This window comes from Gallus gallus, chromosome 1, assembly GCF_016699485.2.
Source record: "Gallus gallus isolate bGalGal1 chromosome 1, bGalGal1.mat.broiler.GRCg7b, whole genome shotgun sequence".
NCBI lineage: Eukaryota > Metazoa > Chordata > Aves > Galliformes > Phasianidae > Gallus > Gallus gallus.
In genome coordinates, this window is record NC_052532.1 from 196,296,832 (window position 1) to 196,309,774 (window position 12,943).

At 42.7% G+C, this 12,943-nt stretch overlaps 1 protein-coding gene across 3 annotated transcripts in view; it reads left to right on the forward strand.

Annotated features, from left to right (window-relative positions):
* Window positions 1-11,975, forward strand: part of LCMT2 (leucine carboxyl methyltransferase 2) — a 49,160-nt gene extending 37,185 nt beyond the window's left edge. For all 3 annotated transcript variants that reach the window (XM_046907085.1, XM_046907103.1, XM_015280920.4), the window contains 7 exons: window positions 1,106-1,196; window positions 2,610-2,867; window positions 3,048-3,278; window positions 5,404-5,501; window positions 9,152-9,339; window positions 9,430-9,565; window positions 11,411-11,975. In XM_046907085.1, coding sequence (XP_046763041.1) covers window positions 1,106-1,196; window positions 2,610-2,867; window positions 3,048-3,278; window positions 5,404-5,501; window positions 9,152-9,339; window positions 9,430-9,565; window positions 11,411-11,578 — 1,170 coding nt within the window. In that variant the 3' untranslated portion in view covers window positions 11,579-11,975. The remainder of the gene's footprint in view (window positions 1-1,105; window positions 1,197-2,609; window positions 2,868-3,047; window positions 3,279-5,403; window positions 5,502-9,151; window positions 9,340-9,429; window positions 9,566-11,410) is intronic.
* Window positions 11,976-12,943: the final 968 nt, after the last annotated feature.

Here is a 12,943-nt window from a genome sequence, read left to right on the forward strand (position 1 = left end):
AATTTCTCTTAAAGTGAGAAAGCAGACTTGATATCATTTCATTACAGAGGAAGGTGACAAGTCCATGTTGGAAAATCTGCATAGGAGTAACATAACTGATAGTAGAGAGCTCAGTAATTGGTCTTTCAGATAAAGATAGGGTAAGGTCTAGGTCATACTGGAAACAAGCTTAATGGAATTAGATTAGAAACACAAAATACATACTTACTGCTGAGGGTGACTAATTTTTAGAATAATTTTCCTAGAGACAAATAGTGAACTCTTAAATTTTCAGTATTTACATTCATTTTTTTTATACAATTTTTCAAAAGTTTCCTCTTTACCTAAGGTGAAATTTAGACCCATGATGTTGATGTTGTTATTTCATTGCACTTTAAAATTCTTGTTTATGCTGCCTTGCCATACAGTTGGTTGAATATATTCAGTCCCCTGACAGTGAACACACTCAGTTCCTTGATGCCCACAAAAGCCAGGGTGAAATCTAGTATTGCTGCTGACTTCTTGTACAGGACTCTGCTGTGCCTTTTTGCCTCTGAGTGATTCTACAGTGAGACTGGAAATCATATTTAGGTATCATCAAATAGCAGAGGCCAGACTGTACCTTTGAACGTTTATGATTTGTTTAGGGTCACTTATATTTCGTGACCTTTGAGAAATCTTAATCCCTATGGTATACAGCCTTCAGTCCTTTTTATGGTCACACCTGAGGAGCATAAGGGAAGCTGGTTCCAAAAAATATCATTCATCATGCAACTTACCATAAAACTATGGAACTCGTTGCTACAGAATGTTATGGATGAAGGAAGTTTATGTGAGTTAAAAGAGAAATGGGATAGCTCTTGAATGAGAAAACCACCAAAAGTTATTTGATAAAGCAGAGAATCCCTGGGCTGTACATTTTTTAGGGTTAGAAGATGGAAAGGTATTACTGTACAGACTTGTTCTTTCTCAGATTCAATTTTAGGCTTCTGATTTTGGCCATTGCTGGAAATACTGTTAAACAAGTTTCATTTATGACTTGTTTGCTCTGGCCGTTCATTACTACCTTTTGGTCTGAGATTTTGGGAGCACCTGCTTGTTTTTTGTTTCTTCTGGCTTGCTACAGGAATGGCATCTGAAGTGTTCTCATTACTTTGTCTTAACTGCATCAAAGGGGATGGAACCCTCCTGGACTCCATTATTATCCAACGTGACAGGTACATACTGACTAGATTTTGTAGTATTCTTTTATCTCACACAGGCTCCTCTGATAGATTTTAGGAGACAGTAAAATCCTGGAAGGAACACATGAGATGGTAATATCCAGGTGGCTTTTTGCATTCTCATTCACTAAGGACTGCTCATTGCCAGGTGAAGCCAGAACCATGTCCTGACTGATGGTTCTGAGCAATTTCATTCTATCAGTTTATCAAAAATTCCAGTCCTCACAACTCTTTCTTCTGTTTATGGATGGCTGCAATGCCTGGCTGCCTTAATCATCTTCCTATTTTTGGGATCCTTCAGACTCTCCTCAATTTATTCCCACTTGTCTCTATATGTGACTCCCTGAGCCATTCTGTTATTTTGGGTTTGATTATTATCTTTTACTTACTGCATTACTGAAGCAGTCCAGCAGAGAACTCAGGAGCATGTCAGGCCATCTGTTCTTTTTCTCACAGAATCACAGAATGGCTTGGGTTGGAAGGGACCTCAAGGATTGTGAAGCTCCAACCCCCCCGCCTCAGGCAGGGCCACCAACCTCCACATTTCAGACCAGCCCAGACTGCCCAGGGCCCCATCCAACCTGGCCTTCAACACCTCCACGGATGGATGGGGCATCCACAGCCTCTCTGGGCAGCTGTTCCAGCACCTCACCACTCTCATAGCAAAGAACTTCCCCCTGACATCCAACCTCAATCTGCCCTCCTTCAGCTTCAAACCATTTCCCCTTGTTCTGCTGTTATTTACCCTTGTAAAGAGTTGCCTCCCCTCCTGTTTGTAGGCTCCCTTTAGGTCCTGGAAGGCTGCACTGAGGTCACCCCGCAGCCTTCTCTTCTCCAGGCTGAACAAGCCCAGCTCCCTCAGCCTGTCTTTGTAGGGGAGGTGCTGCAGCCCTCTGATCATCTCTGTGGCCTCCTCTGGACCCTTTCCAGTAGTTCTCTGTCTTTCTTGTACTGGCGACTCCAGACCTGGACTCAGTACTGCAGATGGGGCCTCATAAGAGCAGAGTGGAGAGGGACGTCATCATCCCCTGAGGGTGGAATTGTGTAATGAAGTATTTCTGTTTCTGAAACGTTTCCTGTTTGTTTGTTTTTTTAAGGGAGTAAAGTGGTACAGCTGGGGAATAGCCAAGTCCAAGGCTGTGTTTCCATGATAAAAAAGACTTGGCAGCAGTAGCAGCTCAGCAAATTCCTGCATTTGACTTCAGGAGTTGAAGGAGTTGAAGCAGAAGCTGAAAGTTGGTGTAGGGTAGTTTAAAGTGATGCAGATCGATTTCTAGGGCATGTCAGATTGTCAGTTGGCTGCATCAACTTACTTTGCATTTTTTTATTTCACTTTTAAAGCTAAAAAGTCTAAGTGTTGGTTCCTGTTTGTTTGAAATTTACGTTTCTTTGGTCCTTGTCTTACAGTTCCTCATCATCATGGCCCTATCAGGTTGGCTGGGAGTATCAGTGCACTGGCATGTGCAGTTCAATCTGAAGTCCTTGGCTTGAGACGTTACGGTCACCACTCCTCTGTTATAAAACCCAATGTGATTCTGACCACTGGAGGCTTTGGGGAGGAGAATGGACATCACTGTCGTATGAGAAATTTTCACGTGCTTATTAAGTATGCAGGCTCCTGGAAAACCAAATGTGTGAAAAAGGAAAATCCTGATAAAAGATGGGGTGAGTAGTGCAAGTGGGGTACTGATGGCTAGTGTAAGGGAGATGTGTTTGTGCTAGCAGTGGAATGCCCAGCAGTAAGTGATGTCAGTGCAATTAACATTGGCAGTCAAAGAGATGTGAAGGTTCTGAATTTCAGGGGAGAAAGAACAGTGTGAACTGTGGTATCTTCTGTCCCTACAGATGAGCGGTTGTACCATACTGTGTCGTGTCTCTCAGACAGCCTAGCCCTGGTGGTAGGAGGACGAACATCCCCATCAAATGCAGCTTTGGGAATGCTGTGGCTAAGGTTCCTCAAAATCTGTAATGACTTAGACCCAGCTGATGTTACTGTGGAGCCTGTAAGTCTGCAGCCTGCTGTTGAACGAGCTGCTTTGCGTTGGAGACACAGTACAACTGAAGTAATATTCAAAGGTAAAAAGGTTGGGAAGAGTGGAGATGTCTGCAGGGTATGTGGAGATGCATTCTGAAATCTCTGTATGGGTTGCTCCTGTGGCCTTGCCCTAGGGAGAACACAGGAAAGCATGCGCACTGCAGCTCCTGCCATTAGCTGTTCCCACTGTTGGCTTACTCTGTATGCCGTGCTGTTTCTCCCTCCTTTAGAAAAATGGCTAGTAGATACAGAGGCTCCTGCATAAGAAGTGATGTAACTAGACTTGGGTTCTTCTAACTGGAGGAGAGTTGAGGGAGCAGACTGATCAAAGAAACCATTTAAACAGGGTGGCCTGAAGGAGGAAAAAGCAGTAGGAAGACAGAAGCACAAGGTGGAATTGTTAGGCAGGTTTAAGTAAAACTAAAGATCTTTCTCATAAAGTTCTGCAATTATTCTCTGAAGCTGCTTGTTGCAGTATGCTGTATACTGAAAGTTAACCTGAACTTAAGAAGTAGGGTGGGTAAATTCACAGAAGAAAAAAATCTATTCATGGCTTTTAAATTCAAAGACAGAGCATGTAAGGGACTTAAGTACCCGCTTTTGGCTACTGCTGGAAACAGGGTGTAGAATGACGTGATCTGATCTGTTGCTCTACTTGTTGCTATCAGCTAATGAGTACTCCGTAAAGGAGAAAACAAACAGCGCTCTTCTTGAAACTCTGACTGTCTGAAGTACGATTATTTCTTATTTTATATGCCACATTACCTCCAGTGGTCAGTAGAACTGGATCCTAGGGATGTAATCTCTCTGGAAGAGTAATTGTGTGAGTTCATTTATGGCTAACGTGTTTCATAATCTCACCAGAAGGAAGATTTAGAACTTCCACTTCAAAGGATAATGTTTTAGTTTTAGAGCATTATGGAGCAGGATACCTAGCTCTTTTTCCAGAACTGCCTCTTAAAAAATGCTGTATTTTTAGTAGCAGTTAGTAACTGTTCATCAGTTGTGAGGTCTAGAATCAAGGCTGGCAATGACACGCTGCAGGCTTACCTAGGAAAAGATACTCACTTTAAGGGGCAAAAAAACTTTTGAGTTATTAGCAAGTCATTGGTGAGACTTGACAGTGAAGTTCAGGAGGTGAAAGCTGTCCTTAAGCTGTTTAATTCTTCACTAGGAGTCATTGCAGGGGAACACCACAGGAATTACAAAGCAGTCATTAGTTTGGTCTGTAGCATACTTTGAGTTTGTGAGACACTGTTCATTTGAGATCACAATGTAATTTAGAGTTCAACTTTCCAGACTAAGTGTTATGTAAAAAAGTAAATGCTAAATGGAGGAATAACATTTTATGAATAATAACCTATTTTTTTAAAACCTTTGTTAGACTGTAGTGCATCATTTTTGCCATGATTGTGCTCTGCAGAAAAATCAACATTGTGTTACTTGCACAGTCCGTTATGAGATGTGGCTCACATCCTTGACATCTACCCAGAGTACTCTTTTACGTTTTACACCTCCTTTTTGAGACCTCTTCAGGTTAACTCCCACTCATCCAAATTATCCTTGATTTCTCTTTTTGTGTGGATAAATACACCTTCTAGTTTTATGAAGCTTCACCTCTATTATTGCTTTGGTTAAATCTGTGTCATTGTGTTGCTATGATTTGTGTTCTTATAGTTTTCTAGTTTTATTAGTTCTATAGGTGTCATCATTCAATTGCCCAAATTTTCATTTCTTAACGCCATTAAGTATACTCTAAAAACACGTGTTTTTTTCCTTTTGGTTTTATGAATGACATTCAGGCTTTGAACAGTCAGTCGGTGCATGACAAATAAGTGGATGATGGGAGTCTTCTGAATGATCACAAGCCTAAGGAATACATTATCTAAGTGAAAGTATTTTCGGTCTTCTAATCCACGTGCCTTGTGTCTAGTCTTTTTGTTTGTTTTTGTCTTACAAAACTAATGTTTGTATCTATGAAACAGTTCATTGCATTTATTGCTAATGTTTGGAAATACGAAATGTTCATCAAGTTGCAGGACGCTTTCTTATAAAACTGCATGACCAGAGATCTCTTTGATCAGCTTTCCTCACATGCAGGTGGACATTTTTGCTTTTGTGACGTACCAAATTCTAACCTTTCCACCTGGTTTTATTTTTCTGTAGGAGAGAAGTACCTGTTTATGTATGGAGGCCGCTCTGCTACGCAGCCAGTGCTTGGGGATTGGTATTTCCTGCACATTCCAGAAATTTCCTGCACTACGGTAAGAACTGAGGGACACCCTGGGGAATAGAAATGGCTGCTGTATTGGAAGCTCAACTAAACCACAGCAGTACATTTAAGCAGATGGCTCCGGCAGTACTGTTGTACTCCACACTGTTTAGTGTTGAACTGACTTCTAAACAGTTTGCTATTTACTGGATTACAGTCTTCAGAGAACAGTTGTAAGGGAGGGCATCTGGAGGTCATGTAATCCAACCACTGGAACCGGTTGTTCAGCTCATTGTCCAGCTGGGTTATGATTGCATCCAAGAATGGAGACTCCACAACCTCTTTGGGCAACCTGTTCCAATGACTGACCACTCTCATAATAGAATATCAGTGGTTTTTCTAATTATTTTATTTCAGTTTGTGGCCATTTTCTCATTCTCTGTCTTGGATACATCTGAGAACCTTCCTTCTTCATGCTCCTTCATCTCTGCCACTGGACATTTATGCATATTGATAAGATTTCCCCCTGAATATTCTCTTTGTGAGGTTCCTGTCTGTAATTATCTTTGTGGTACTTTACTGGACTCACTGCATCGATTCCCTGGTTCCCTTGTACTGAAGAATGCAGAACTAGCCACAGCACTCCGTATGTTGGATGATCTTAAAAGTCTTTTTCCAACCTGACTCTGATGCCTGAAATTGTTTCTCCTCATGCTCAGGACTTATGTCCCATTGTTGAGCTTGATGAGCTTCAACTCTTCCTATTTTTCCAGCCTGTTGTGGTCTCTGGCAGCACAACCATCTGATATGTTAGACATGCCTTCATGGGTTTTTATCATTTTTCTGGGGATTCCTGAAGTGCATGGAAGTAATATGCCTAGAAGTTATTGTTGTGAGCAACGAAATACCAAAAAAATGCAGAGAAAGTTGATTGTCCTTAGTCATACTATCTTTCAAACAGAAATAGATTACTAACTCCAGACTGCATGGAGGAACTTCTGTTAATAGTTATTAAAAGTAGTGACCACCTCCAGCAGCTCTGGGACCTGAGAATTCCTCCTTCCCTGGTAGAAGCCCTGTCCAGTGTGCCTCAGGACCCAGGACAGCAGACATGGCAATTTCTTTTACCATTTGCAGATTCAACCAGTAATGGAGGTGAGCGTGCATCCCGGAGACATGCATATGAACATGAACACATGTAGAATACACTGGTATGGCCATCTACACCAACTGCTGCCAATAAGATGACACTTTCAACAGCACCCATTTAACATTACAAGGACTCACATAAAACGTAGATAGCCCACTTCTCTTCCTCATCTTTGTCTGATAAGAATTAAAGTTCACTAATCAATGCACATATGCCCTCACTCTGTAGACTGACAGGCACATTCAGATTTGCAGTTCCCTCATGTATCAGGATATTCCCTGTGTACAGCTGGTACCCCTGACCAGATACTGAGCCCTCTTGCCTGCTCTGAGTCGCCTGCTTGCCAGCTAGTCTGGCTTGAAATTTGCTAGCAAACAGATATGCACACACTTATTTCACAGGTACCTTGCACTGATGGATCCTGTGCATACCAGTGCATGTCTAATAACTATGTCTGTCTAAGACCCTGGACCAAGTGCTGGAGGTAGGAGGATGGTTAGACCATCTGACTGGACTAGTTCCACATTTTCTAGCAAATGAGGGATGCACATCCCATGCACATGAGGTTCAAGGAAGATAAACACAATGGTCCCCTTTCCAGAAACTGGCATCTGGGCACAAGAGCCCTGTGACCCATAGTTCTACTCCAGCAGCTGATGCTGAGACTGACTCGCTTCAGTTGCCTAAGTTGCCCAAGTAGTTGCATCTAGGACCTACACAGCTCCTGTTACCAATGGTCTTGTCTCAGTGACTGAAGCTAGAAACCTTACTTGTTCCAGTTGCTGAGTGAAGCTCACACTACAGGACCAGACTGCCACTGGTCTCTGCAATAGACCAGTAATAGCTGGTGCTCTGGATACAAAGCCTTTGAAAGCCATGAAATGGCTCCCTGGTTCTGTGGTGCTTCCAACTACTTATGCTGAAAGAGAACCTGTAGTCCTTCACCATAGTAGTGACTCTGCTGGCCTCATTTCCTAACGCGTGTCTCTGTAGTTGCAGGCACACAGTCCCAGCATCGCTCCTATTAATGTGTATCGAGTATTTTGGCAAAGATAGCTAAGGAAGTATTTAATCAAAGGTAAGATAGACTGTGGTGGTTAGGCTTAGGGCTCAGTAAGGCAATTGTGCTGAACAGTGACGGTTCATATGTGATTAGCCCCCTTTTAATCTTCTTTCTGTCTGTTCTTCATCTTTGTTCCTCAGCAATCCCCTTTGCCTTAAAAATTCCGTAATAAGTTTTGTGTAGTCCTATGGGCCCCCTCACTCTGAGTATCCTGAATCCTAATGTTCCTCATTCCTTTCCTCTTATAATTTGCAAGGTCCAGGCTGGCCCTCTCTGAAGCCATGCTTGGAATTTCGTAATGGTCCATGGATTACTGACTGGAGACTTTCGGTTTCTTATATTAAACTAATATGTTTCATCTAGATCTTTAAAGATTAGCTGAGTTTAAAAATAGTGAGTAGCACAATTACAGGGTGAGAGATTGATAATAACAAGAAATCACAGGCCAAACGTGTAAGTAATGTGATGTTGTTGTGGAAGACCTAAACTGTGTGTTCAGATGTATAACCAGGAATGTTATCTGTAAGGTGTGAACTGGCCCTTCTGTACTGTTCAGTGCTTTTAACCTCAGCAGGACCAGTGCATAGGACTCAAAGCTGGTTCGTGGGGAAAAAAAATGGGTATGGGATGCAGTACAGGTCTCAAGAGCTTTGCAACAAGAATGATCAGGACACAGAATTTACATGGAAGGCTGAAGAACTTTGAGCTGCTGAGTTGGTAGAAGATTCAAGATAGTAATAATTTTCAAACATGTAAAATAGAGCAGCGGAGAGCAAATTATTCTCTGTATTTATTTTGGATAGTCTATAGGAAGGACAGCTTTAACTAGACACTGAGAAAAGCTTTTAATTGCGAAGACAGTAAAGTGCTGCAAGAAATGCTTCTGAAAGTCTGCACTGACAAACTGCTAGATGACTCTTGCCAGATGCTAATAGATATAATTACATCTGCCTTAGGAGAGAAGGATGGACAATATGGTCCCTGAAATTGTTTCCACAGTTTCTATGATGCTCTTTTAGCAGTGCTTGCCCTAAGGATTTTCTTTCTGCCCATTTGTCCAGCAGCTCAGTACTTTCTCTTGCTTCATGCTTTGAGTCACTGATCACGAGCTTTGTGACCCATGTTTTTGTAAGCTTGTGGTTCTCAGGTGCATGTCTTGAGCAGAGAGGAGCATGCAAGAAGGAAAGTGTTACCTCTAATAATAATGTGCAGAACTAAAACCCTGTAAAGACAGAGCAACATTAAATGTTCTTAGAGCCAGAGAAATACTGGCTTATGTAGATGGAAACACTTCTGTGTAGCCGTTCTTAGAGGGATCGTGCATGTGTGCGGGTTGAAGGCTTTTCATTACTCCCTACCATGCTTATTCATTCTGTTCCCCCAAACTATTCCTGTCCTCTGCTAGGAAGGGAAGGGATGTTGTATCATAACCACAGGAATTGCAATAGGAATAGAGGCAAACTTCAGGCGTGGACTTGTGTTGTCGTAGATTTCTGTTGAGGGTCCAGTACCAGAAGGCCGCCACTCTCACAGTGCCTGTAGTTGGAAAGGAGGAGTGCTGATTGCTGGAGGTTTGGGGGCAGCTGAGCAGCCCTTAAATTCAGTTTTCCTTCTGAGGGAGACTGAACATGGCTTTCGGTGGCAGATCATAGAGACACACCCTCCTCTCATCCCAAGGTAAGCAGAAGGCATTTAGTAGTGAATTCTTGGCCTGCCTTTAGCTCTCTCTCCTTACTAATGGAATGCAATTTAATTTTAAACTCACAGGTATTCACATACTGCACATGTGCATGATGAAAAACTTATGCTTGTTGGTGGAGTGTGGTTCCACTCACTGTGTGTGCCCGGCATCACTGTCATTGACTTAATGACTGGTCTGTGCGTGGACTACACAATTAATGCAGTAAGTACTGGAATTTTTCTTTCAGGGTAAGCAGTATTGTGTGAAAGAAGGTGGTAGCTTCAAGGTCATTCCCAGACATAGAATAGAGAATGCAAAGGAGTCAAATTTAAGAGTGGGATGAACATTTCCCTGTTTGCATCATGTAACGAATTTCCTGAGATACCAAGGATAGGATCCACATGTACAGGTGACACTGGAATTTGTGACTACTATATATATTTTTATAATATATAAGCAGTATGTGTGCATCTGGCTGACTTCTCAGCATTTTCCTGAAAATATAAAGCATAAAGCATGCTTAAATGTAGTTTAGTGTTTTCTTATTCTCTACAGCAGAAGTTAGAAGGGAATTAGTATCCTTTAGATAAAATAGGCTACTCATAGTTGATACCAGCAAGTACAGTAATGAGGTTTTATCTAAAATAATACGACTTCAAAAAAGTTATTGGGTGAGTAGATGCAGATTGATTGGTAGCTGCCTTTGTTTATGATTTTTTTTCCCCTGAACTAGGCTGCAGTGCCTGCAAGTACTGTGCTAAAGCATTGTACTGGTAGGTATATGGTACCCAGTGTGGATTGGTTTCAAGTTCTGAAAAGACTGGAAATGTCAGTGACTTTCTGTGCAGTTAATATTACTGCTAGTGTTATTGCTTTGGTGTCCACCAGGGCTCCCAGGTCCTTTTCTGTACAACTGCTTTCCAGATGGGTACTCCCAGCACATCCTGGTGCCTGGGGCTGCTCAGGACTTTGCATTTCTCCTTAACTCTGGGAGGTTCCTGTCAGCCTGTTTTCCAGCCTGTCGCAGTCCCTCTGGATGTCAGCATGACAGTGGTGTATCTGCCACTCCTCCCAGCTTTGTGTCACCTGCAGGCTTGCTGAGGACATGCTGTCCATCATCCAGATAAGTAATGGAGATGTCAGAGTGGATGGTTCCAGCTCTGACCCCTCAAGTGGGCTTTATGCTATGGATCACCACTCCCTGGGCTTGGCCACGTAGCCATTTTCCAGCCCACCTTGCTATCTGCTCATCTAGCCCATGCATCAACAGTTTGTGTATGTAGATCTTGTGGGGATGGTGTTGAAGGCCTTACTGAGGTCCAGGTAAACAATACCTGCTGGTCTCCCCTTAATCTACCATGCCAATCATTTCACTGTAGAAAGCCATCAGGTTGGTCAGGTTGAATTCCCCTTGGTGAATCCATGCTGACTACTCCTGGTGGATTTCTTGTCCAGTAATTCTAAGGGCCTGATGAGTACAAAGACATTTTCTCATTCTCAGTCACTGAACTGCAAGTTGTTCAGTGAATGGGGTATCCTAGAGGAGTGCCTCATGGTCTCCTTGCTGTTACATTTTTCTCTTTTTGTCCACCTTTTTGAGTGCTGTAGTTGATTAACCAGCTGGTTCCCAATGGACATGTTGTGGCTGTTCTTAATTTTCCAGTGAGAGTAGCTATATGAAACACTTCTACAGCACTGTATGAGGTGATATCTGTTGAAGTCCTGTACGTTCAAGGATTACTTCCTAGGTCAGATCTAGTTTGGTGGAAGCAGAGTAATTGGAACTGCATTTACCAAATGCCTAACTGGTGAAGTGAATCTGCTTCCCTTTGCTTCCTAGTGGGGGAAACAAAAAAAGTCTCACACTAAGATCTTGACTTCTTTGAGTCATTTGGACAACCCACAAGTTCTGTGTCTTGAGCACTTTGTCCAGGCATCCTTTTCCTCAGCATCCGGTTCGTCATCTTGGCCTTTGTGTACCTCTCCATAATGCGACTGGCTGGTGTCCTCCAGACTGCGCAAGCTTCTGTTTCGTCCTAAGGACTTTAAATTCCTCTTCTTTTTCAGGAATGTTTGGAGTGGCCTTTAATGCTACATAATCATAGCAGTGTTTTTCTGCCAGATGAGAAGGAGTTGTTGCTTATTGGTGGTGGTGGGAACTGCTTCTCCTTTGGGACACACTTGAATCCAAACCCTATCTCATTGAATCTCAGCAGCGTTCTGAGCAGCCCCTAACTGGGGCCAAACAGGACTGAGCTGTAATGCTGCACCGTGGTGTGACATCTGCTTACCTGCAAGTCCAAGAACAACAAAGTGTTACAACGTTTTTTGTACCCTCAGTGCATTTGTAAAGGTGGGATAAGGAGAAGGGATTAAGAAGTGAAGTTCTGTCAAGGGGTTGCATACCTCATCTGTCTGTTTTTTTTTTTTCTGTAGTCCTTTTTTGTGTTGTTGCAAACAATATTTTCCAGAAATAGCTCTTAGATTCCTTAGATGTGAAGTAAGGAACACTGCTGTGTTCAAAAGTACTGTGTTCAAAAGTGCACAGTGATGACTTGGAGGTAAAGTGAAGTCACTAAGTCAAGAAGCCATTGGAAATATGCAACCAAGCATAATTAAATGTGAAAAAGAATGTGTCTTTGGTCATACTTGAATGTTTCTAAAGGTCTTTGTAAGGATGTATGGAAGGAGAGTGTCTACTCTTCTAAGGATATCTGGTCAGAGACTATTTTACAGTGTAACAGGGGAAAATGGGAAAGGGAGGAAGACATAAGTGGGAACATACAGAGATACAGACCTGACCAGCAAATGTTAAGCAGGGCTGTAATGGGAAGCTGCCTGGTCAATCACAGTTATTGATGAGGGGATGTGTGTAAGAATATTTATTCCAGCGAGGTTATCTGACTAGGGACTTTGTCAACTGGGAAACTAAAGGAAAAAGGGGAAAGCAGAAACCTGACAAAACAAACACGAAGACAATGACAAGAAACAAATCTCTGATAATCTGGGACAGTGTGGGACTCAGTAGAGCCTGCAAACCCATTGTGAGATACACAAAGAAAAGGGAAACCAGGGAAGAGCAGAGTGAAGACAGTGGAAAATCAAGGTTATAAAAGTTGTGTGTAAAATAGAGTTGGTCAGAGCTTGTGTGGAATCAGCATCTATTGACCACAGTCTATGTTCTTATAATTTCTTATTAAATCTTAACTCACTCTGTATATTGACACACTCTGCCCCACGTGTATGTATTGCTGCAAGAAATGGTGAGACCTGTGTATGTGGGTGAAAATTTGGTACCAGACCAAATTGGTCCCTCCTCTTGCCAGCTGAGAAGCAATCCCTCTGCAGCTGCACAGAGCCCTTCTTCCTCTCCAGAGAAGGTCAAGGTAAGCTGCAGCAGTACTCACTGGCTTACTCACACCAACTTGGCCAAGGACAGGAGCAGTGACAGGGATAAAGCTGATGTTTCAGCAGAAAAAGGGAGCTCTATGCAGCTAGTGCCTGGGGCACAGCCCCTGCTTCTCCCCACTGCCAACAGGACAGGAGAGCCTCAGATCCACCCTAAGGAGCTGCATGGAGGCTGCAGGTGTCCACGTGCTA